Consider the following 24,936-nt stretch of genomic DNA (forward strand, 5'->3'; position numbering starts at 1 on the left):
TTAAATCCTTTTTGAAAAAAAAAATAAAAGAAAAGAAAAGAGGGAGGCAATATAGACTTTTCTCGGGCGACTAGGGTGCGGCCCGAGAGAATTGGGGCGGTCCGGCCGAGCTAAATGGGCCGGCCGGCCCAAGGCGGCCCAAGGCGCGCGCTCGCATGGGAGGGAGGAGAGAGAGAGCCAGTGGACCGGGCTCACCGCGCGTGGTCCCGAGTGGGACCCGCTTGTCGGCGGTTCGGTTCACCGTGCGGATCGAGCACGCGGCGCGCGCGCGCGGGCGGGGCTGGGACGCGGTGCACGCGCGCGGTTCGCGGAGGAACGGATGCGGCGGGCCCACGCGCAGCCTCACGGCTCGCGGTGGAACGCGCGCACGGGGAGGGGCTGACCGGGGTCGGCTCGACCCGGTCTTGGCCGAGCTGGCGCCGACGTGGCGCCTACGTGGCTGCCACGCGGGCCAGCGGGAGGTAGACGACGACGCCGGCCGGAACGGACGGCGGACGACAGCGGCGAGCGGCGGAGTGAACCACGGCGATACAGGCGAAAGCGAGCACACCGGGTGGTTGCACGAGACGAGGGGAGACGAGCCAACGGCTCGGATTCGCCGGAGGATGCCCGACGGCGGCGATTTGCGGCGGCGGCAACCGGCGGAGGGAGAAGGGGGAAACGGCGACGAGGTCACGAGGGGCCGATTCCCGGCGGCGAGAGCATCTACGCGGCTACGGGAATCCGATGCTAGCGTTGGATTGGGCGGAGCTGCGCCGAGCGAGGCCGGCGACGAGCGGCGCTTCCGAGCTCGGGCGGCGACGGCGGCGAGCACACGGCGAGCGGCGGCAACGGTCGGGGTGGCGCCGGCTAGCTATGGGGAGGCTACTCGTGCTACTACCCGAGTCTAAGGGGAGGAGATGGAGCGAGGAGGGAGAACGGGGAGATGCACTACCGTGCGGGCGGGCGCAGTGACGAGAGGCCGACGGCGCGGGAGTAATCTCTCCGGCCTCGGGCCGGGGAAGAGGAAGGAGAGGGCGCGCCCGGAGTCCCCTTCCGCGTCCTTGCTCGTGCCGGCTCCTCCGACACGCGCAACAACGAACGGCGACGGCGAACAGAGCACGGGAGGCGGCGGCAATGGCGTGGCGGCGAATGGGAGAGGAAAGGAAAGGGGGAAGCTCGGGTTTATAGGATGGCAATGTCGGTTTGGGAACCGACTTAGGGCGGTCAAAGGAGAGGCTAGCGCTCGGCGGTCACGGCCAAAGCGGCGACAGGGAGGAGGGAGGAGGATGACGCCGGCGGGAGGAAAAAGGGGAAAAGAGGGAGAGAAAAGGGGGCTTGTCCCCTTGCCTCTTTGGGAAAAGGAGGAGGGAGCGGGGGGGGCGTCGCGGCAGAGGGAGGGGGGCTCTGCCTCCGTCCCTTGGCGGCTTGCGTGCGGAGTGGCGGGGGCCGGGCGATGACGACGGCGATGACGGCGGGGCGGTGTGGAGCGGAGCGGCGACACGAGCGACAGGCGCGGCAGAGGCTGACGGCGTCGGCGACCAGGCGGTCGGCCACCACGGCACGCGCGCGCGGGAAACAACGGGCGGCGCGGACGGCGCAGGCGCGGCACGCGCGCTGGCTCGCGGGGCCGAGCGGCTGTGCGGCAGGGCAGCGGGGCCGGGCGGCGCAGACGCGACGCGGGCGACGACCACGCGGGCACGCGCGCGAACGACGCGCGGGGAACGACAGCGAGGGAGCGGAAAGGAGGGCTCGGCTCGGCGCGGCTCACGCGCTTGCGCGCGGGCAGAGCGGAGGGGGAGGGAGGCGCTTGGCGCGGCGGCTCACGCACACGCGGACAGAGCGGAGGGAGCGGAGGAGGGGCGCTCGGCGCGGCTCACGCGCTTGCGCGTGCAGCGCGCGGGCGGAGCGGGGCGGAGGGAGAGGAGGGAGAGGAGGGAGAGAGCGCCGGGAGGGAGAGGGCCGGGGGAGAGGGGGAGATGGGCCGAGAGAGATTCGGCCCATCGACCCCGGGGGAGGCAAAATAGACTTTGCGGAGGAATTTGATTTGGAAGGATTTGGATTCGGAATTGAACTCGACGATAGATCGGGGATTTGAGATCTTGAGATAGCACGGGCACTAGACAACAAGCAAAGAAACAAATTTCGCAATTAGGGTTTTTAAGAGATAATTTTCCCGCTAGGCGCCACGACGGAACGGGCGCTACAATGTATCACTTTTCAATAAATATTTTTATAGAAACAATCAATCAAAGTTGTGTTTTGAAGACCGTGTCGTTATCCTAAATGACTTCCTTTATGAGTACGGAGGGATTATTCTGTACTTACCCACGCTACCACTGCATGTACAGTACTGTACCTGATGAAAATCAGAGAGAAAATAGCGCAGATGAATTACTGGTTGTTGGTCAAATCATGAAAAGACGGTGATGACCGCGTCGTTATGCCTAGCATAAAACCTGGGTCGCAAAACCAAATAATAAATCATGAAGAACAAGTTAATGCAGGGTCGAACTACCGAATCAAATTCAATCAAAACAATACTGACCGAATTAATGACCAGCATCGCGCCATCGCCTCCTTGGCTCCTCGCTGAACGAAGCCTTGACCGTTAAGGTTTTTTCACCTAAAAAAAAAAAAACCCTCTCCTGCTGTCATGCATGGCTGCATATATACAGGCTCGCTGCTCTTCAGCTAAACACTCCCGCGCGCGCAGCCAAAGATTCAGAACCGGCAAAACCTGTAGCAGTAGCACTGTGCAAGTCTTCCACAACACAAAGCCTGTTCCATTTCTAACCATGAAGCTTACATTACTTGGCAACTGTATCCATCACCCTGTTCTTCTTCTAGTGATCCTCGCCTGCGCCGGCATTGCACCGGCGAGCGGCGCCGGCGGGAGGTGGGACGTCCTCCAGCGCAGCATCGGCGTGTCGGCGATGCACATGCAGCTGCTGCACAACGACCGCGTGATCATCTTCGACCGCACCGACTTCGGCCTGTCCAACCTCTCCCTCCCCGACGGCCGGTGCCGCCGCAACCCGCGGGAGCGCGTGGTCCCCATGGACTGCACCGCGCACTCCGCCGAGTACGACGTCGCGTCGAACACGTTCCGCCCGCTCTTCGTCTTCACCGACACGTGGTGCTCGTCGGGCACCGTCGCGCCCGACGGCACCCTCGTCCAGACCGGCGGGTGGAACGACGGCTACCGCAACGTGCGCACGATGGCCGCGTGCGAGGCGGGCGACGACACCTGCGACTGGGACGAGACGCAGGACGCGCTCGCCGCGAACAGGTGGTACGCCACCAACCAGATCCTCCCCGACGGCCGCGCCTTCATCGTCGGCGGCCGGAGGCAGTTCACCTACGAGTTCTACCCAACGGCCGATTCTTCCGGTGGCTCTGCTATCTCACTGCCATTCTTGGTTCAGACTAAGGATCCCGAGGAGAACAACCTGTATCCCTTTGTCCACCTCAACATAGATGGCAACCTGTTCATCTTTGCCAAGAATCGCGCCATTCTTTTCGACTACAAGAAGAACAAGGTCGTCAGGACGTACCCTGAGTTGGCTGGCGGCGACCCGAGGAACTATCCCAGCTCGGGCTCGTCGGTTTTACTCCCCTTGAAGCCGTCCCCAACAGAGGCCGAGGTGCTGGTGTGCGGCGGCGCTCCCGCCGGCTCCTACACCTCAACCAAGGACGGCACCTTCTCCTCGGCGCTCGTGACGTGCGGGCGGATCAAGATCACCGACACGGCGCCGGCGTGGGTCATCGAGACAATGCCGTCGCCGAGGGTGATGGGGGACATGATCTTGCTGCCGAACGGCGCGGAGGTGGTGATCATCAACGGCGCCATGGACGGCACCGCCGGCTGGGAGTCCGCCAAGACCCCGGCCTACGCGCCCGTCATCTACCGCCCCGACCATTCGCCGGGGGACCGGTTCGAGGAGCAGAGCTCCACTGACATCGCCCGGCTGTACCACTCCTCAGCGGTGCTCCTCCGCGACGGGCGCCTGCTCGTCGGCGGCAGCAACCCGCACATCTACTACAACTTCAGCAACGTGCAGTACCCCACCGAGCTCAGCCTCGAGGCGTACTCGCCGGAGTACCTCGATCCATCCAACGACGCGCTTCGTCCGACGATCGTCGATCCCTCGCCCAACGGCGCGGCGGTGAGCGTGACCTACGGTGCGTCGTTGACGTTGCAGTTCGCGGTTCCGGCGGCGAGGAGAGCGCGCGGCGGCGGCGGCGGCGGCGGCATCGGGCTCGTGTCAGTCACGATGGTCGCGCCGTCGTTCACGACGCACTCGTTCGCGATGAACCAGAGGCTGCTACTCCTCGACGCCGTGAAGACGGCGGCGCTGGCACGGGCCAGCACCTACCAGACATCCGTGGTGATGCCGGCGACGGCGGCCTTGGCGCCGCCGGGCTACTACATGGTGTTCGTGGTGAATGGCCACATCCCAAGCGAAGGGATCTGGGTCCACATACAGTGACACTGACAGGGGGTATAGCTGCAAGGGCAAGACTGTAGTACAGTACGAGTACCATTTTAATCTGTTGTCACCATACAGTTGATAGTGTGACACTGTGACTGTTACCGCTTGCATGAGACAGTAAGAAAAAGAAAAAAGATAGGAGAATGTCTGTAAAATCGGGGGCTCTTGAAAAGGTTCACGTGAACCGTGCGCACGTGATGTTTCCTCAGACGCATCTGCTCTTGGCAACTTTGGCCGCTGCCGCCACGGCGCTGCAAAGCTTCGGTTTTTTCTTGCCATGCGTGTGCGCGCGGTGCGAGTAGGCGGACAAAAAGGCGTGCGAGTAGGCTGGTGTAGTGCAACCTGCTCAGGAGAGATCCATTCGGTTACGCAGCCATGTTGGGGTGGGATTGGGAACGCCGTCCGTGTGCGCGCCTCGCCGGTGGGGCGGCTTCGGTGCGTCACGTGTGCGCTTGCGGGTGACGGGAGCGCATGGGCCACGGGTAGCGAGGCAGCGGTGGCCATCATCACACGGTCAGACGGTCTCAGCCTCCCAGGGAAGAGGGGAATTTAACTATTTACCACTATATTAGGTTTCTTAATTATCCAAATACCCCTCTTAAAATTGTATTTAATTTTTTATCATTGGAGATAGACAACTTCTTATTTTTTTACCACTTTATGGCACGCCAACAAGGCTACCCTATCATTTTCTTCCTTCTCCACCTCCTCTCTATCTTCTCTCCCCTTCTCCCCAATCCCCCCTCCTCTCGTCTGCTCTTCATCTCTCCCTCCAGTTCGGCGTTCACCGTCGTGAGGTCCTCCGCCTTCATATCCACCGTGGCGAGGAGCACCTTCGCTGTTGCTCGGCCTCCATCGCCGCCACTCCGCCTCCTCCTCCGCCGCTAGAAGCCCGTTCGACGCCGCTTCGCCTCCTCTGCCACCGCCGCCGCCGCTGCTCCGCCTCCTCCATTGCCGCTCTGCCTCCTCTCCACTGTCGCCCTCCTCCTCCACGGTCGCCGCTGCCCGCCACTGCCCTGCCTCTTCCACCTCCGGCCGTCGCAACCACCATGAAAGAGCCGGCAAGGAGGTGAACGAGGAGGAGTGGCTCGCAGTGAGGCAAGCAGGGGCCCAATCCATGGCGGCGGCGGCGCACTGCGTCGTCCTTGTGCTCATCCTCGTCACCGCTGGCGTCATTGCCTCCGCCAATACTGTTGTTGCTGCTCGTCCCGGTGGTTGGCGGGCGGTTGGATCCTCACCGACTACGACGATGGATGAGGTGGAGTAAGTGGGTGGAGACGGAATACGACGGCGGAAGAGGGTACTCGTTGATTTGAGTTTTGGTTTTGCTACTTTTGCATAAACGGTGGCTCGTACAAGAAAACGGAATGTGCTTGGTGGTTGAAAACCGCCAAGTATAACGACGAGTTATTCTTAAGAAAAAAGAACGTTTTTCTGGATATGTGATATATTCATATTTATGTACAAAAGTTATTTTTAGATGGAGAGAGAGATCAAACGGTGAATAGCTAGCTGCATTTCAAATTGGCTATCTTCATGCAAAGTGGGTTATCCTGGTAGTTTGAGGAATTTAAAAACAAAGGAATGGTTGGGTATTCCATGCATTTTAAAATGTGTTCTCTTAAAGAAAAAAATTATTCTGTCTCAAAACTATTTTTTACTTCTTAAAATACTTAATTATTCATATAATCAAGTAGATAGTCTACCCTAACAGATACAGTGGAAAATCTGTTTAAAATTGGGTCAGGTAAACTCACAGTTCTTCAAACCATACTTCGCGGGAAATAAACCAGGATATTGTTGTAACACTACCCAAGAACCACATTTTGACTCGGTTCTATCCCTCTTAGAGATTGTATTATAGATTATCACGTGTAAACTTCCCAAGCTCTTAACTAGTACAATTTTACCAAAAAAATCTATATATTAATTGCTTATCATATTATTTTAGAACGACTTAAAATAAATCATTTTACTTTCCAATGTCAAAAAAAATTGCTTTGACCACTGATTGATAATATATCATACTCCCTCCATTCTTACATATTCGTCGTTAGAACAAACAACTTTTTTGCAAAAGTTAGTGCATTTGCTTGATAAAAGCGTCATATATTAGTGACTGGAGGTAATACAGCAAAATAAAAAGTTATACTACCTCCGTCCTAAAATATAACAACTCTTAGCTATGAATTTGGACACACGGTTGTCCAGATTCATAGTAGAAATGCTTATATTTTGGAATGGAGGGAGTACCAAATAATGTGTTTTGTTACTATAAAAATTCTTTTTATAACAAAAGTAGCCATTTATCAGTCTTAAAAAAAACAAAATTAGCCTTATGCGCAACAAGTTAGATCTACCCCTAAAAAGGAACTTGTTTTTGGTTCCGTGAGTCTCATCGGTTGCCCATGATTACTAATAAGCCAAAACGATTTGTTAGAGAATAAAAATTAATTTATGGGTAAACTTTTATATATTTGTTCGTAGCGACCTCAAAACCAACGTTAAAAAGAAATTACGTTGAAAACATCTTAGAATCAAGTTAATTTTTTTTTAAAATTTTGGCTTTTGCTTTGATTTATTAGATCAACCGATGAGGCTCTGTGACTGTTGGTTGATTGCTTCTTTTGTTCTCAGACATAAATGAGGGCGATCGCAATGAATATGCCCATGGCTGTTTCTCGATTATGCTATGCGTGGCCACTCTGAAGTCTAAAGACGCTTTGTGGTTGCAATACCAAATTCTGAAGAAATAACCAGAACAAACTGGGCGAATGCTGAAATCTCAATGAGCAGACAATGAACTAAAGAGGATGGTTATGTTACTGGGGAAAAAAAAGAAGCTCACGTACCATTACTCTGTTTCTAGTTGTGGACAGTCCCTTATCCCCGTGCATGAACAAGAGTTAACTGATGCCTGTATGGTGGTTGGAGTAGGTGTCACTTGTCAGATCTCTTGCAGTGACTGGTTGCATTTTCTTGCAAATGCTTCTGGCTGCTGCATCTGCATGTATCGCTTCTTGTGTGTGAAAGACTGAAAGTACATCTATTCATGTACCAACCATTGGCTCAGTTAACATTGTAGCGATTAGATGCTTCTTTAGTACTAGTAGATTGTAGTCTACAACCGATAGCAGTGGTGGTACTAGTAATTTAACAGCCAAATTGTTCTGTAACTCTATTCATGTCTTGTAGCTGTTGCATCCCGTGAACTCTTGGGACAGTCATGTTCATCGATTCCGAAATGAATCGACTCTAACACTTGCCGAACACCAGTAGTAGTTTTTTTTTTTCCTTTTTGGAGAGACTGAAAACTTGGAGTGGTTAGTTCAGAGCTAGAGAGAGTGTTCATTTGGTCAGGCGTGAGTTTATACGTACTTCATCCCAGAGGCCAACATAGCCACATGGCCAGATCCATATGGGCTTCGGTCTATAAGCCGTGTTGGGTCAAGATCACGTAAATAGTTAGGGATAGTTATTCACTCCTAGGAGGCTGGGCCGGGCCGGACCGTGCGGCCCATTTGGCCAGCACTAATTGCTGCTATTAGCCATTTCATTTTTTAGATAATGTATTATGTGTAGTCCATTTCTTGAATATTTGGGCCGCACTAATTGCTGCTATTAGCCATTTCATTTTTTAGATAATGTATTATGTGTAGTCCATTTCTTGAATATTTGTTTTTTTAATGTAATGCTTATAAGCAGATCTACTCGTAACATGTTTTAAATGTTATTCTAAAAAATGTTTCAAATGTTTTTCTTTTGTAAAACCAAAAGAAACACAGATTGATATGAGCCATGAGTTCTTTTCTCATCTTTTTTCTTTGACTCAATATAAGGAGACATACTACAAATTAGTACTACTCACTTCCTGTAGAGAATAAAACTCAAGTTTGAATCTCCTAAAGATGAAGATGAAGATAAAAATTAAGTGTTTTACACAAAACGAGATGGTAATAACATGTGATTAATTGAGTTTTAATTATTACAAACTTGAAAAATGGATTAATCTGATATTTTAAAGCATTTTTCATATAGAAAGTTTTCGCACGAAACGTACCGTTTAGCAGTTTAAAAGGCGTGCCACGAGTATCCAAAATTTTATCACTCACTTAGGCCTGATTTAGTTCCCAACTTTTTCTTCAAATTTCCAACTTTTCCATCACATCAAAACTTTCCTACACACACAAACTTCCAACTTTTCCGTCACATCGTTTCAATTTCAATCAAACTTTCAATTTTAGCGTGGACTAAACACACCCTTATAGAAGAAACGAACAGGGGAGTCTCACTTCCTTTCTTGTCAATCAGCCAGGTTCCTTCTGAAACTGATGTAAGGAGTACTTCTACTACTAATAACCAGGTTTCTCTGAAACATGAGCCTGAACAGCTACTCTGTCAGGCTGTCACTGCCGACTCTAACAAAGGAATCTGCAAATAGGAGTCCATCCAAACACAAAACAAGATTGGAACAAAGTGGCTTCAGACTTCAGAGCCTACCAAAAGAAGGCACATGTACACCAAGGATACCACAAACAGCACAGAAATGAACAGCCTAAAAGCACATGAGGCTGCTTAAAGCCAAGCCGAAGCCATCACACCTAATACTTCAAATCTAGCCGTTCTCTGTACCAAGAACCGAACACTCAACGACTTAATCACCATGGACACAACTTCCCTGAAACTTCATCACCTCGACGTCTGCATGACGAGCGACAGAAACATCCGATGGAGTTGAAGAATCTCCCGTTTCGTTTCCTGACGAGCAAGAGTACAACAACGTCAACGACGCCCACGATAACAACAGAGCAAACAGAAATGGAAGCAATGGAACAAGAGCTCACGTTCCCAGATTGGTTCTAGTCACTATATCCGGCGGATCACGGGCTCCTCGTCCCGTTTCGATGCAATTATCGATGGTTCTTTTGTCCGGCTCCTGTCCATCATGGGTCAGATCCTTGATTAGTACTCGTAAAATCTTGTTTAGATGGGGGATTTTGGTTTATGCTCATATATAATATAATGGTAATAATGGTGGCTGTAGGTCATGTAATAGAACAATTCTGGTTACATCATTGCGGTTTCCAAACATCCAATCTAACTTATTTGGTTTTTGGAAGTTGGAGCTGAACATTCACTGTGTTTCTTAAGCTTGTAGCCAATGTACACCTGTCAGTCTATCTTCAGTTTGTGGAGTAAACTCTGAAGTTATAGCATTGTATCCTCTGCAACGGTAACAGCCTCTTTAACATGCACAGGGAAATTTTACTTAACTAGGGAAATTTCACACCCCAATCCGGTACCACCGTACAACGATACCTGATAGGAGCGTGTCGTAGGAAAAACGGTGCGAACCGCTTCCTATGAGACCGCGATCTCAGTACCAGTCCCAGGACATAGCGCTGGTACCCACGGTGACAAATATGAATCATTGCAATCCTTGAAATAAATAGAGGATTTATTTACCTTAACTAGGGTTACAGCTCAGGACAGCCCGAGATTACAACCGACGACACGGACGAGACAACACCAACAACGGTAGCAGCAGCGGAAACAACGGACTAACATCTAACACCACAGGCGACGGCTGGGAACTAGGACGAAACCCTAATCTTTGCTTCAACTTCATATTCAGAGCTAGCAGAACTATATTTATATAGAGAGCAAGGGTGAGTACTTACGTATTCAGCAAGCCAGGGGAACTTAGGTGGTTAATGCAAGCTTCAAGGGTAGGCTGTTATTTTTCAATCAGTTTTATTTGCAAGTTTTCAACAATCTAAGTGTGTGCTTTCCACAACCAGAGCGAGACAGGTCTCAGCTCGGTCGGGGGTGGGAAGTGAACAATATTATTTATCAAGATTTGCACAACTCCCAAAGTTGGCCTCAAAGCTAGTTTCCCAAACCAAACCAATTTTCCAAACTTTCAGAGTTTTGGTTGTCTCCAAACAACCAGTCACTTTTAGGGACTCCCTGTCCCGCTGTCTCCCTGATAGCCACTTGCCTTTCCAAACATCAGGTTTCCCAAACCACATCACTTTTTCATAAAACAGGGGGAAAATAAAAACTACGCTAAGGAATCACCTCACATCCGCCCATGACCGTGGGCACGGCCGTTCGAACAGTTTGTTAACCTCTGCAGAGGGGGTACACTTTACCCACACGACATTACTAACCCGGATCACCCAGCCTGTGGGGATCAGCCACGTCGGGAGACTTCCAAGCTTTCATGACAAGGCATTTCTAAAGCCGACACAGGTTTACCATATGCCGACGAGAGGGATCCCAGACCAACAACAGGTTAGGTCCCAGACCATATTGTGCCAGGAAGCCCAGGGGTCCTCCCCGACACCACCCCGGCGAATCCACTTGTCTCTCGGCATCAAGGCTCCCCTGATTAGCTAATTACTCAGCCAGGGGTGTCCCATTCCACCCATGTGGTTGCACTATCATATGCTCGGATGTAATTCCGAAGGAATCGGTCCTTAAAAGCGACCGCACAAGCATCCCGCCCAGGAATGGCCTTGTGTCGCAAGTTTTATTTTTAAAGCTCATTTTCTTTCACAAGGCACCGACCCAGGCGTCGGGTTTTCCAATCGTTTTGTAAACCAAGTTTTACCCAAGATGTCTACCATATTTTAAGTTTGAAGGCGACCGTCGATACTCACACAGAGTGCATGAATACCGAGGCGTGACCAGGTGGTTACAAGGAAACATGATATAACAATTTAACAATGGAAGGATTAAATGCAACAAGTTAGGTATGCCCACCGATCTGCCTCGCAGACGGGGCAAACATATTATGTGCAATCCTATCAATGCATAATATTTTGCAAGCAATATAATTAAGTTCAAATATAGGCTCAAGATGTTCAAAGGTGGCTTGCCTTGCTCAGAGTCTTCACGGAGCTTCCCGAATCTTCGAGATATCCACGATCGACCGAAAATCCGCAACCGCAACTAGGCTCAAACAATGAAAACCTAAACAAAAGACCAAATAAAAGATCCTATTTAGGCTAATTAATAGTGCCATTAGATAGATCACAATTTTACGGAGTTATTGGAAGTGGAACGGAGTCAAACGGAGTTACGGATCGTGAGATATGAATTTTGGAAGCTCGAATGGGATTTTCCGGACAAGGAAATGATTTATCGGAATTTTCTGGATTACGAGAAATGGTTTATGGAATTTATAGAAATAATATTCTCAAGAATATTATTGATGGTCATTGATACAAGGGACCAAAGGAAATGATTCATGGAATAAAGAATTGATTTATGGAACGAGGGAAAAGGATTTAATAATCCCTTTGGAAAAGAAAAGGAAGGAGGGATGTATATTAGACTTGGGCCGAGCGAAGGGAATGGGCTGAGCAAGCAAGAAGCGGCCCATCGGCTGGGAGAGGATCATTAGACTTTTGCTGAGAGTTATTTGAAGGAATTTGAGAGGCACTTGAGGTGGGATTTGAATTCCAATCGTATATCTGAACTCAAGGATATATGGAGAGTCAAGGATGGGCAGCAATTTGCAAGTTGGACTTCAAAGAGGGAATTAGATTGGATTTCGTGGATGAAGGGATTCAAGGGGTAGGTAGGTTGGTAGGTCAAGACTTTTAGAGAGAGAGAGAGAGAGAGAGAGAGAGAGAGAGAGAGAGAGATGGGCTGGAATAGAAGGAAGAAGTGGACCTAGGAGAGAAAGGAAGAAGGAATCCAACATTATGGGGAGGTAAAATAGACTTTCACAGGGATGACTGGAACGTCGGTTCAAATCGTTTGAGGGGTTATTGATCTTGGAATATTTCGAAAGAATTCGGCCGAACGATATTCGTGAGAGAAATTCGGATACGAAGGTCCAAATTTCGAGAATGGTTTTCGATGAATCAAGGGAAGGGTTAGGATTCACGAGGTGGATGTTTGAACTAGACTGGATTCAAGGATTAGGCAAAAATATGTGGCTAGGATTTCAGGAATGAAATCCGAATATAAGGATCCGAACTTCAACATTATTTACGAGACAAAAACAGGGATTCGGACTATCGAATTTGAGGATTGCAATTGCGGGACCTTCGCACGAAGTAACCTAGAGGTGATTTGAGTGCAGACTCAAATCTTGAGAGATCAACGGAACGGATTTATTAGGAGGGGAAATATCTCAGAAGAAATTTAGAAACAGGTTTTGAATACAAGGGTGAGACCCTTTTCAGGCAAGGACTTTTAGAGCTAGGGTTTTGGCATCCGAGAATTGAGATGAAGGTGAGATTTTAATTGGGAGGTTTTAGGGTTGGAGTCTGGATTCGAATTTCGAAGTCGATACTCGGTCTCGGGAGAATGGGAAGGAGTCAAGGAAGGGAACAATATTTGGAGATGAGTCAAAGGGAGATGGATAATTTAGAGAAAGAAACTGTAACTTGGGAGTTTGAGTTTGACTACTTGACGAGATGTGCGGGTAAGGGATTTAGAAGAGAAATCTGAATAGAAAGGTTTGAACTTCGAGATTATTTCGCAACGGATATCCTTTTGGGAAAAACTCAAGGCGAAAGGGATTGAACCTTGGGTTTTAGAGTTCAAGGGTGGAAGTGGTCTCGATTTGCATATTCAGACTTGGGTCAGAAGTTCGAGAAGGAAAACAAGGGTAGATTGACGAACCGATAAAGAGAGAAAGATAGATGAATCAAAACCTGAGAGATTGAATTCGGATTTGAGAATCGGTTTGAAGGAACTAATGAGAGAGTTTAGGACTCGGAGGTGAATCATTGGAGTGGGTTAGGGTTCGGACATTCGACAAAGTTCACGGGTGGGGTTTCAGGACGGAACTCCAAATAGAAGGGATAACTTCGGGATTATATTAGGATGGAAATTTTGTGGAGACGATCTTTGATAGCAGGAAGATGGACTAAAGGAGGGATTCAAATTGAGATCTTTGGCACAACTTAGACTCAGCACTCAAGGAATCAAAATTTTCGCAATTAGGGTTGTTTGTAAATTAGCTTTTAACGCCACGCAGAAATTGAGGCGTTATACGAATGCTACTTACCATACTCCGTAAAACAGAAGAAGTCTAGGACTGGATGATCCAAAACCTCCAGAAATACATCAGGATCAAGTGCTGGTAGGTACTACTACCGTATAAGCAAAGCAGGAACAACCTCATGTCAAACAGCATAGGATGTGAGATGTTATGGAACTACTCCCTCCGTCCCATAATATAATGGATTTTGAGTTTTTACTTACAATGTTTGACCACTCCTCTTATTCAAAAAATTTGAAATTATTATTTATTTTATTTGTGACTTACTTTATTATCTACAGTACTTTAAGCACAACTTTTCATTTTTTATATTTGCAAAAAAAATTTGAATAAGACGAGTGGTCAAACGTTATAAGCAAAAACTCAAAATCTCTTATATTGTGGGACAGAGGGAGTAGTAGACTAGTAGAGTAGTCCATGGCTAGATGGCAACATCAGGTGCAGTAAAGAATATGTTGATTGATACTCCCTCCGTCCCAAAAAGACTCGATTCCTGGGTTTTCGTATCCAACGTTTGACTACCCGTCTTATATAAATTTTTTTTATGATTAGTATTTTTATTGTTGTTAGATGATAAAATATGAATAATATTTTATGCGTGACTTATCTTTTTAAATTTTTTTCATAATTTTTTCAAATAAGACGGATGATCAAACGTTGGACACGAAAACCCAGTAATTAAGTTATTTTGGGACGGAGGGAGTATGTTCCCTAGCTTCACGAGTCAGAGCTCTACTTTCATCTACTAGTAGTCATGATTCTTGATTTTTTATAAAGAAAATCAGGAAGAACCAAACACAGAAACACATTTTTTTAATCAGGAAATAGGTTCAGTAGATATTTGTCAGTACATGAGGAGGAAATTTTGGGGGACCACAAAAGCAGCTAACTATTTCATTTTTACTGAATAACCAGACTGATAATATTTACTACAGATCAAATCATCGAACTAATTCTCAACAATTTTTGCAGTGTTCCAACTAGTAGTAGATGATGCTGTGATAGAATTGTGAGTGAGAATCATTAATTGTGCTCCAGTTGATAACTTGATATACTAGTACGTACCATCTATCTCCAGATGAAGCAAATCACAAAGACACAACCTGATCAAGCATAATTGAGATGGAAACCAAACAAGGTAGCGCCTATAGAAACTTTCGCTGGTTTTTTGGTGGAAACACTTTCAAATGAAATAGCAACATTTGCTGAATCACAGCTGATCACATCCATCAAGACTGTTAACTTCACTGAAAGAAAACCATATGAACAGCAACAAAATTCTGAATCTTCGTGTTTGCATCACCAACAGCATCAGCAGCATTTGCATTTCCTTGAGAAGGAAGGAGAAAAAAATAGATATGCTAGACTGGTTCAGTAAACATTTCCCAGCTTTCTTGGACTCTAGCCTACTTCAGTAAACATTTCCACCTTTTGTGGATTCATGCACGTCGTGCTGCATCCCCCGGGCATTCGGTACAACTACTATGCGCATTTCCGGTGTAACAACGCTACAGCAGTATTATCTGTGGCCTTGTGATTGGATCCAGGTTGCCGGGCTCGCCTTTTCCGCCCCTATAAAACGCTCCTCGCGTTCCCCCTGTCTCCCCACAGCGATCTCTCCGAACGAACACACAGGGTAGCGCTCGCGTAGTCGCGTACTCCCCGGCCTGCTCCTCACACAGACGCGATGGCCCAGGGAAGAGGCAGTGCAGCGCAGGGGCTCGCCCTCGGCTTGCTCCTCGTGTGCCTCCTCGTCGGCTCCGACGTCGCCGCCGCCGCCACCTACAACGTCGACTGGTCGTTCGGCGCGGACAGCTGGTCCAAGGGCAAGAACTTCCGCGCCGGTGACGTCCTTGGTGAGTGATCGATCAAAAAAACCGTTTCGTTACTTGATTCTACTACTATGGCGCGCGGCGGCGTGCTGCATGCTGCTGCTTGGGCTAACTTGTGTACTGTGCCGCGCAGTGTTCAGCTACGACCCGTCCGTGCACAACGTGGTGGCGGTGGACGCCGGCGGCTACAGCGGCTGCCGGGAGTCCGGCACCAAGTACAGCTCCGGGAACGACCGCATCACGCTCGGCCGCGGCACGAGCTACTTCATCTGCAGCTTCTCCGGCCACTGTGGCGCAGGGATGAAGATGGCCGTCACCGCCAGCTGAAGAGGAAGCCAACGCAGCACAAAAGCAGGGCCAGGCTGCTGCCGCTCTAGCCTGTAGCTATACATATTTACATGTGTCGCCCGAACAGCAATAATAAGAGGCAGCAGCCAGCACCGCGTCATCGTGCAGGTTTTGTTGTCATAGTGCGTCGCAAACAATATATACAGCCATATATGTGTGTTATGTAGGGAGAGTGGTAGGTGAGGCATGAGTGATGTGTGCTTGTATGTATTATCAGAAGTCAGGAGTTGATTACTAGTAAAGCACATCAGCTTGTTTGTTTGCTCTCTACAGCGCAAGCAGAATCTGTTGTCTTTGTCTTTTAGTTTTGCCTGATTGATGATGGTTTTCTTCCTCTGGGTTTTTTATGGCGTGGCAGAAATAGTTCTACACATACACTCCCATTTCCTGGTTTCTCATACGTTCCTTTTGTCCGAGTTCATTTTCTCCTCGTCGCCCAACCAAACATTCCTGATAATAATTAAGCTGAAAAATATCATAATACTTGTTAGGACCAGGGATGAAACCGGTCGGAAACTTTCACATAAATCTGATAATGTAATGCAATTCGTAAAGAAATTCTACACACCACCATATCTTATTTTAGAGGAAAAATGATGGTTCAAGTAGTTCATTCAACTAGTGATGATAAACGATAATCAACCTGAAAAAATGAGTCAGCCCAAATCGAGCAAAATTAATGGCCCAAGTGCCAAAGGCCGTCTCTATGGCCCATATCAAGTGCTAAAGGCCCAAAGCACATACTGTCCCACCAACCGGCCCATTAGAAGCCCAAGATCCCCAGCCAATCAGGTTTCAGGAGACACGTCCTAAACCGTGGGACCCACATACACGTCATGCCAATGCCACTCTCGACGAGAAAATTGCATATCTACCATTGCATAAGATTGGCTTCGCAGAAATACCATCACTTAAATCGGCTTCGCTAGAATACCACTCCTAACTAGAACGGCTTCGCCAAAATGCCATTTTGGACAAAAATGACCCTGGTTCTTCTCCCTTCCTCCAATGCCGGAGGAGCTCATCGGCAGCCACCGGTGCCACCTTGCCGGCGACGATGGGGGCGCTGCCATCCTCGTCGTCCCCACCTTTTCATCCTGCCCGCCGCGCTAGGAGGAGGCCGTAGCCGACGCCATCAACGTTGATGGGGCCGAACTCATCGGCGACGAAAGCGGAGCGGATGAACTCACCGGCGATGAGGGTGACGCGTTGAGGTGCGGCGGAAGAACTCGTTGAGGATGGGGCGGTGCGTCGAGGCAGCAGATGAACTCGCCGGCAATGGGGATGATTCGTCGAACTCGTCGGCGACGGAGGCGGCGCGTCGTGGAGACTGAAGGCGTTGGGGGCCGCGCAGCTAGGTGAGGCGGACGAACTCGTCGGAGAAGACCACCGTCGACCTTTCCTCATCTCACCCGTCACTACTGCACTGCGCACCATTGCCGTTTGCTCGTGCCGGAGGTGGAAGAGACGGATGCAGGGTCATTTTTGTCCAAAATGGCATTTTGGCGAAGCCGTTCTAGTTGGGAGTGGTATTCTAGCGAAGCCAATTTAAGTGATGGTATTTCTACGAAGCCAATCTTATGCGATGGTAGATATGCAATTTTCTCCACTCTCGACTGTCCCACTTGTCAGTCGCACGTGCCCATCTCCAAACTCGCAACCTCCCCGACCCCGAGTCGATGCAGAACAGGCGGCGATCTCGTCCGGTGGTACCTACTCCGATGGCTCGCGTCCGCCACCGCCATCTCCTCTTGCTCGTCGCCGCCGTCGCCGCCGCCGCCTCCGCGCTCCTCCCGTGCGCCTCCGCGGTCCGCCCGTTCGTGCTCGTCCTCTCCCGTGACGACTTCCTCAAGGACACCGCCGGCGCGCATCCCTCCCTCCCATCAGCCGACGCCGACTCCGACGAGTGGGACGACTTCGACGACGAGTCCCCCGCCACCGACCCCCTCCTCTCCCCGTCCTCCTGGGTCCCCCTCCTCGACCCCGCCAGCGCCTCCCCTTCGGGCGACGAGCCGGACTCGCCGTCCGATGCGCTCTTCGTCGCTGGCGTGCGGGCGATGCTCTCCGCGGCCTCGGCGGGGGATGACGCGGCGTTCGCCACCGCAGCGGCGCAGATCGAGGCCGCAGCTACGGGGGGGCACCCCGGCGCGCAGTCCGCTCTCGCGTTCCTCTCCGGCGCAGGGATGACGCGCCCGGCGTCCCGCTCGCGCGCCTTCCTGCTTCACAAATTCGCCGCCGACGCAGGAGACCTCCAGTCTAAGATGGCTCTCGCCTACTCCTTCTTCCGCCAGGAGGTGAGATGATTCGATACTTTGCTAGTTCCTCCTGCAATTTGCGCGTCTAATGAGGATTCCGTGATGTAGTAATTTATGTGAGGTTATTAGCTCGCTTTCATTGGGCTGGGGAGGGATTGTCCTTGAAGCCCTATTTTAGTATTCATCCACAGTAGAAATCTCTGAATTTTTTGTTCCAGTAGGGTTTCCCCCCGGATTTGGGACATTTTTCCCCTAGTTGTTGGTTAAGCAACCAATTCCCCATTCTTTACCCAGTTTATCCAGCACAATTTTACAATTTTTAGTTTTACCAGCGACTTTTTAGCATACTGTGTATGGACATGTGATTGTGTTTAACTGAATGAATTTCTCTATCATCTCTGGAGGATATACAGTGTGCAGGGCCAACAGTGTTTATTTGGTGCTAATGCATTCCTTTGAGGTTGTAACAACACGTGCCCTTTTGGCAGTCCAACTAAAAAACTTGGAAGTTGGAGAGTGTATTATAAACATTTTGATTTTCTTCAACTTTTCTAAACATGATGTCTTATGCAATTCACCTTACCCTCCAATGCCCTGATCCATGTTACACTTATGTATCTGCCAATCATTTACATTCTGGAGCAAAAATAGTTTTACTGATCCAGTAAGAATTTTCATTTCACGTCTTTATTCTTGCTATAAGAATCAAGCATCTGTTTTACTGTTCTTTATCTTCTTGAGAAAAGACAGTGGTTTTAATTCCATGAAACGAAGGTCCATGTGTAGTCCTTTTTTACTTTCTCTTTGAAAAAAATATGGAATTAATATCTGTTCATATAGCTTCTTGTTGAGTTTTATTATGTCTTTTGTTCACTTGCATCAACCAAGCATGATTGGAGCATCATTGTAGGTTGAAAACATGCAAGTTTCTCAGTTTTGTTTGAATTTGTGTCCTAAAACCTCATGGTTTGATTGAATTTGACCCGAGTATGTGTATTGGTGCTCTATTACATATATCATCTTTCCATCGTTTATACCACGTTAAATTTCTTGTACTACAGAAATAAATGGTTTAAACCTATTTATTTCCTTCTGTTCAGATTACAGAGGAAACTATTTCTTTTTGTTAGCTGAAAAATTTGCTCTTGCAGATGTATGAAGAAGCAGTCACACTTTATGCTGAACTTGCAGAGGCTGCGCTTACAAGCTCCTTGATCTCGAAGGAGCCTCCAGTGATTGAACCAGTCAGGTTACACAGTGGGACCGAAGAAAACAAGGAAGCCTTGAGGAAGTCTCGAGGCGAGGATGATGAAGATTTTCAAATCACAGAGTACCAGGCACAACGAGGCAATACTGTTGCAATGCACAAATTAGGGCTTCTGTATTACTATGGCCTACGAGGAGTTAGACGTGATTATGGGAAAGCATATCATTGGTTTTCAAAGGCTGTGGAGAAAGGCGATACACGGGCAATGGAGCTTCTCGGAGAGATCTATGCTAGAGGTGCTGGAGTTGAAAGGAACTACACTGAAGCATACAAGTGGTTGACACTTGCAGCAAAGCAGCAACAATACTCAGCTTACAATGGACTGGGTTATCTCTATGTCAAAGGTTATGGGGTTGAGAAGAAAAACTTGACAAAAGTAAGTATCATGTATTAGAGTTTTGAAATTTAGTTGCATGTTTGTATTGGGCTTACAGCCTAGAAAATAGAATCTTGAATTGCATTCCATTGTTAGACGATAGAATCTTGAATTGCATTTCATTGTTACAACTCACTATATCCACTGCTATCGTTGTTTCTAGTCAGGGAAATCTGTAGGCCACTAGCCAGCTAGATTCTTCTTTAGGTCATTTTGGTAAAATATTACTGTTAGACATACATTATGATATAGAGGAATAAAAATATGTAACATGACATTCTTCACCCACAAGTTCGTATGACCTATGGCAATCTGTACCTATATTTCACAATTGATCTTATTCTCATGGGGAACTGAAGTAGCCTATTATCTATGCATTTTCATTATTCCATTCCATATACTGTAGCCATTAACAATAACTCGATACGTGTAGTTACTGTTTTACAGAGACTAAATACGTGGTAGTAGCACATCAATTTCAAATGGATATGAGATGTGCATCTTTTCTAACAGAGCTACTTTTAGCTGGACGAAGTATTAAGAGATGATGGTTCAATAGCACATCTGATCGCAGTTGGAGAAATATTTAGTATCAAATGTTTCCTGTTCTACACTAATTTGTAATTAGACTTATGTAAATTTCAATACATTAATATAATCTCATGAAGTCATGATGACTTTATACAACAGAAGTTTCAAAATAGATTTCATTTTTTTACCATTTTGAAAAACCTGTGTTCCGCACCTTGTAATGGTTTAGGCAACTTAATGTTTTTCTAACTCATTTTGTAGGCAAAGGAATTTTTTGAAATTGCAGCTGAGCATAAGGAACATGGGGGTTATTATAACCTTGGCGTCTTGTATCTCAAGGGTATTGGAGTAAAGAGGGATGTGATGACAGCATGCAATTTCTTTCTTCGAGCAGTTAATGCTGGGCAACCAAAAGCTATTTATCAAGTGGCAAAGTTGTTCCAGAAAGGTGTTGGTCTTAAGAGGAATCTCCAAATGGTAATGATTCTTTTATGCTGTATTAGCTGCATTTTGAAATAAATGCACAAACTGGATAACACATGCGATATTACTTGCCATAAACTATAAACTAGCCCTGCACAATCGCGTAGGAAATTCAGCTTGTTTGAATGAAAGAATGAAATTTTAGAAATCAAGTTAAAACCGTAATTTGAAATCAAAAGCTAATATGGATACTTTGTGTATAAAAATGACTTCAAAATATAAAGACATATTCATATTTAATTCTTCACTATTCATCCTCTGATGAAGATGACAAACAAAAACTTCTGGTATTCAACACAGCTTGCCATTGGAGGAACTATTGGTGTGCTCCTCTCACGCCTTGGAGAACAAATTTGAAACAGGATGTGACTGAAAGTTATGCCATGAATAATTCCTAAGAAACTTGAATTGCATTTTTTTTTATTTTTCCAAAGTGCTGATGCATTCTTGCTGGTCTATGCTGAAGCTGCAAACTATCATTAGATGGCTATGCTGTCACAGATATTGTGCAGTAGCTGCATTCCTTGTCTGATAGACCCTTCTAAGAGGCTCTACAGTGTGCTACTCGATATAGTGTCCATGCTAGGAAATATTATACATCTGCATGTATGCACCAATTGCAAACACCAAACATGCAGACGTGGCTGCCTGTGTCCTTCCGCATAAACACAATTTCCCCTCCTTTTTTTTCATTTATATATCTGTTGAAATTATTGAAAGAAGACCAAAAGCTTCCATCAAATCCATGTACTTCTTACCTGTCTGTCTTTTGAATTGAGCCAATAACTTGCCTATGCACTTACGATTAATCAAATAACTTTACTTATATTCAAATTTAGAGTTCACTTGCTCTTTTGCATAATATGGTCTTACATAAAGATAATTCTGAACTATGCCTTCGGTTATAAGACTTGAAGGAAACACCCTCTGTTTTACAATATCAATCTTTTCCTTACTCTTTTAGAGGTATATATCAGAAAGGTTGAACTGCAAAATAGTTTTTCTAATAATAGTTTTTTATGATACAAATAGGGAATCAATGTAATTTTGTCAACCAACAGAATCATTTGTACCATATTTATTCTTTCAGGCGGCAGTGATGTACAAATCTGTTGCTGAGAGGGGCCCCTGGAGCTCACTTTCTAGATGGGCTCTGGAATCTTATTTGAAAGGTGACATAGGGAAAGCATTACTCCTGTATTCTAGAATGGCGGATCTTGGATATGAGGTTGCACAAAGCAATGCTGCCTGGATTCTTGATAGGTATGGCGATGAAAGTATTTGCATGGGAGAATCTGGCTTCTGTACAGATATGGAAAGACATCTCCGTGCACATGCTCTGTGGTGGCAAGCATCCGAGCAGGGTAACGAACATGCTGCCTTGTTAATTGGTGACGCCTACTACTATGGCCGGGTATGTGTTACAATCCATGTTCTTGGTTATGAGAAATTCTGAAATGCTCTTGAATTTGTTAGAGGACAGAGGACTTTTCCTAAATACCTTCATCAAATTGACACAAACACTATAATATGTAAGAATTTCTTGTATAAGATGCATGAGGTGCAGTTCTTTCTTTTGGTTATCCTGTTAGTATTACCATTACAAATTACTAAGTAAATATATGATTTGAAAACATGTTTACTATATACATAAGTGCATGCTAATAAATTTCATAAAGTATATATTCATATGTTATGTGCCGTAACTACTGCTTGATGACAATCAACATAACCATGTTTTTACCTTGAGTTATGTATTAGTATGATTTTTTTTTCTTTTGAGATGAACCATGTTTCCAAGGGAGAATATTTAAATAACTAATGAAAGGTTACCTCTAATTTTAGCTTTTCCGAGTTTTTGGTCATCACCATCTAATCACCTTAGTTTAATAGCCTAGTTCGCATTCCAGTTTCTTTCCGTGTTCCTCTTTTTGGTACTTGGCCAGGCGAATTGGCTTGTCAGCAAATTGGGAAGTGATCTTGTTCTTTTTTACCGGTTTACTTGTTGTATGCAAAACTTTTCCATAATTATTACAAAAAAACAGTCTGTTATTATTATAATTTTGAAAAATTGCTTATGCACTTCTTATATACTGGGGGCCTCTGCGTTCTTAAAGAGACCATTATTGCTGACATTGTGTATTGGATGTGTACTTTTGTATTACAGGGTGTTGGCAGGGATTACGAGCGTGCAGCCGAGGCATATATGCATGCGCAATCACAATCTAATGCTCAGGCCATGTTTAACCTTGGTTATATGCATGAGCATGGCCATGGACTTCCCCTTGACTTGCACCTGGCAAAAAGATATTATGATCAGGCTGTTGAGGTGGATCCAGCAGCTAAGCTCCCTGTCATGCTTGCACTAACAAGTTTATGGATAAGGAAGAACTATGATGGAAGCTTTTTGGTAAGACATTATTTTCTGTATGTGTCACACCGTTGCTTAGTATCATACAAGACATATCAACTTATAAAACACTTGTGTAGTTTACTGGGTATATTTCAAGTTTAGCGCTGTTTGGTAATTACTGTTTCTTTTTAACCATGTTTTATTTTGAGAACCATTTCTCGAGTCAAATCCCACTGAGTCACTGCTAGTTTTTTTTCCTTACCTCCAGACAGTGGTATCATCTCTCCACCCAATTTCCAATGGTAGCTCAAGCTGATGTACAATACCCTAACCTCTTCAAAACTGATTATGAAACTTAAACCTGATATACGATACCCTAGCATCCATGCATTCTGAGTTGTGAAATATATCATGTTACAATAAAAGAAAGGACACTTAAGAAAACTGTTGTGGATCAGCCTGGGATGGTGCTGACCAGTCTAATTTCTTGAACGCTGATTCAAAACGACCTGGGATTCAGTTTGATTTTGCTAAGCTCTTCCTCTTTTGCCACCTCTGCTTCTCAGTCTAATTGTAAATGAATTTAATTACTTTAAAGGTATGGAATTTTTTAAGGCTATAAGTATGGTTCTGGATTTGTAGAAATCTGATTCATTGTTTGAACAGTGTGATACCAGTTCATGTTGTGCATATTGAATTTGAAAGGCTGTGTAGTCTCAGTCACGTAATGATTAGTGCTAACAGTTTTTGCTATGCATGCTATATTTCATATTTCCATAATGTTCTGCTTGTCACATTTGGTATTGCCATCTTGCTGTATAATCAACATCACTGTTTTACTAGTTTGCCATGGGCAACTAAATCCTTATTTACTTTCAGGTTCATTTTATTGATTCACTGCCGGAGGTATATCCTGTAGTTGAGGAATGGGTGGAGGATGTTCTTATGGATGAGGGGAACGCAACAATATTTACTCTCTTCGCTTGCCTTGTAACTGTCCTATATTTGCGAGAGCGTCAGAGGCGTCAAGCTGCGGCCGCCAACCCTCAACAGCCTGATGGTGCACCCATCTAATTTCAACCTTTGCATCATGATGCTGGGATTGAAGTGGACGTTAAGCTTGAGGTACATAGTCATTTATTCTCAGCCATATCATACCATCAAAGTTTTGTTTGATGTCTGAAGTGTTAATGGAATGACAACGTCCATACTGTCATACTGGAAAAGCGGGTCCTTCAACTGCAAAATGCTGATGGCTTTCTGAGGTTAAAAATCGGGGTTTAAAATGATAGCTCTCCTTGACATCTATGTACACTAAAATTGACTAGGATAAGAACTGATCATGACTGTTGGATATTGAGATCATGTTGTGGGTTCTAACAGAGTAGTGCTTGTAAGTAACGACGGTTGTTCAAGAAAACGTATACTCCCTCCGTCCCATAATATAAGGGATTTTATTTTTTTTTTCTTGCACTGTTTGACCATTCGTCTTATTAAAAAAATTGTGCAAATATAAAAAAAACAAAAAGTTTTGTTTAAAGTACTTTGGATAATAAAGTAAGTCACAAATAAAATAAATAATAATTCTATTTTTTAAAAAAAATAAGACGAATGGTCAAACAGTGTAAGAAAAAAATTAAAATCCCTTATATTATGGGACGGAGGGAGTATTTAAAAAGGCTATCTTTCTTGGCTTTTGCATATGGGATGCATTTCTGTTGACGGGGCATGCACTGCAATCAGTCCGGCTCTCAACTTTTCATGGTCAACAACCTGACGACACAATTGTGTGACTAGAGAAGCGTGTTAGTGGGTAGAAGTTCAAATTTTACCCGTGCTAAGTTGTGTTGGTTGATAAATGATTGTTTTTTTTTTCTCAAATAAGACTGTTAGTTTGTTGCCGTCTTGCAGACTTGTACTTTTATCATCCCCCTGCATTAGGAAAGGGTGAATAAACATCTGTAGTAATACATAAAATGAATAATCTTTTC

The 24,936-nt window shown here is 46.3% G+C and overlaps 3 protein-coding genes and 1 long non-coding RNA gene across 4 annotated transcripts; all 4 read left to right on the top strand.

Moving 5' to 3' along the window:
• The first annotated feature begins 2,647 nt into the window (after positions 1 to 2,647).
• LOC4332308 (aldehyde oxidase GLOX) lies at positions 2,648 to 4,630 on the top strand. Its single transcript, XM_015773934.3, has one exon. The coding sequence runs from the start codon at positions 2,778 to 2,780 to the stop codon at positions 4,470 to 4,472; it is 1,695 nt and encodes a 564-aa protein (XP_015629420.2). The 5' UTR covers positions 2,648 to 2,777; the 3' UTR covers positions 4,473 to 4,630.
• A 545-nt stretch (positions 4,631 to 5,175) lies between these two features.
• LOC136355819 (uncharacterized) lies at positions 5,176 to 7,747 on the top strand. The gene is made up of 2 exons (XR_010740287.1): positions 5,176 to 5,775; positions 7,113 to 7,747. It is a non-coding gene; the product is annotated as an uncharacterized lncRNA (long non-coding RNA).
• A 7,360-nt stretch (positions 7,748 to 15,107) lies between these two features.
• On the top strand, positions 15,108 to 15,984 carry LOC4332309 (chemocyanin). The gene is made up of 2 exons (NM_001417451.1): positions 15,108 to 15,356; positions 15,466 to 15,984. The coding sequence occupies exons 1-2, from the start codon at positions 15,188 to 15,190 to the stop codon at positions 15,657 to 15,659; spliced, it is 363 nt and encodes a 120-aa protein (NP_001404380.1). The 5' UTR covers positions 15,108 to 15,187; the 3' UTR covers positions 15,660 to 15,984.
• Positions 15,985 to 17,305: 1,321 nt separating this feature from the next.
• LOC4332310 (ERAD-associated E3 ubiquitin-protein ligase component HRD3-like) lies at positions 17,306 to 24,406 on the top strand. Its single transcript, NM_001417456.1, has 6 exons — positions 17,306 to 17,974; positions 19,087 to 19,578; positions 20,371 to 20,586; positions 21,683 to 22,006; positions 22,760 to 23,002; positions 23,825 to 24,406. Exons 1-6 carry the CDS (start codon positions 17,360 to 17,362, stop codon positions 24,017 to 24,019), a joined length of 2,085 nt encoding a protein of 694 aa, NP_001404385.1. The 5' UTR covers positions 17,306 to 17,359; the 3' UTR covers positions 24,020 to 24,406.
• The last annotated feature ends 530 nt before the right edge of the window (positions 24,407 to 24,936 follow it).

This window comes from Oryza sativa, chromosome 3, assembly GCF_034140825.1.
Source record: "Oryza sativa Japonica Group chromosome 3, ASM3414082v1".
Taxonomy (NCBI): domain Eukaryota; kingdom Viridiplantae; phylum Streptophyta; class Magnoliopsida; order Poales; family Poaceae; genus Oryza; species Oryza sativa.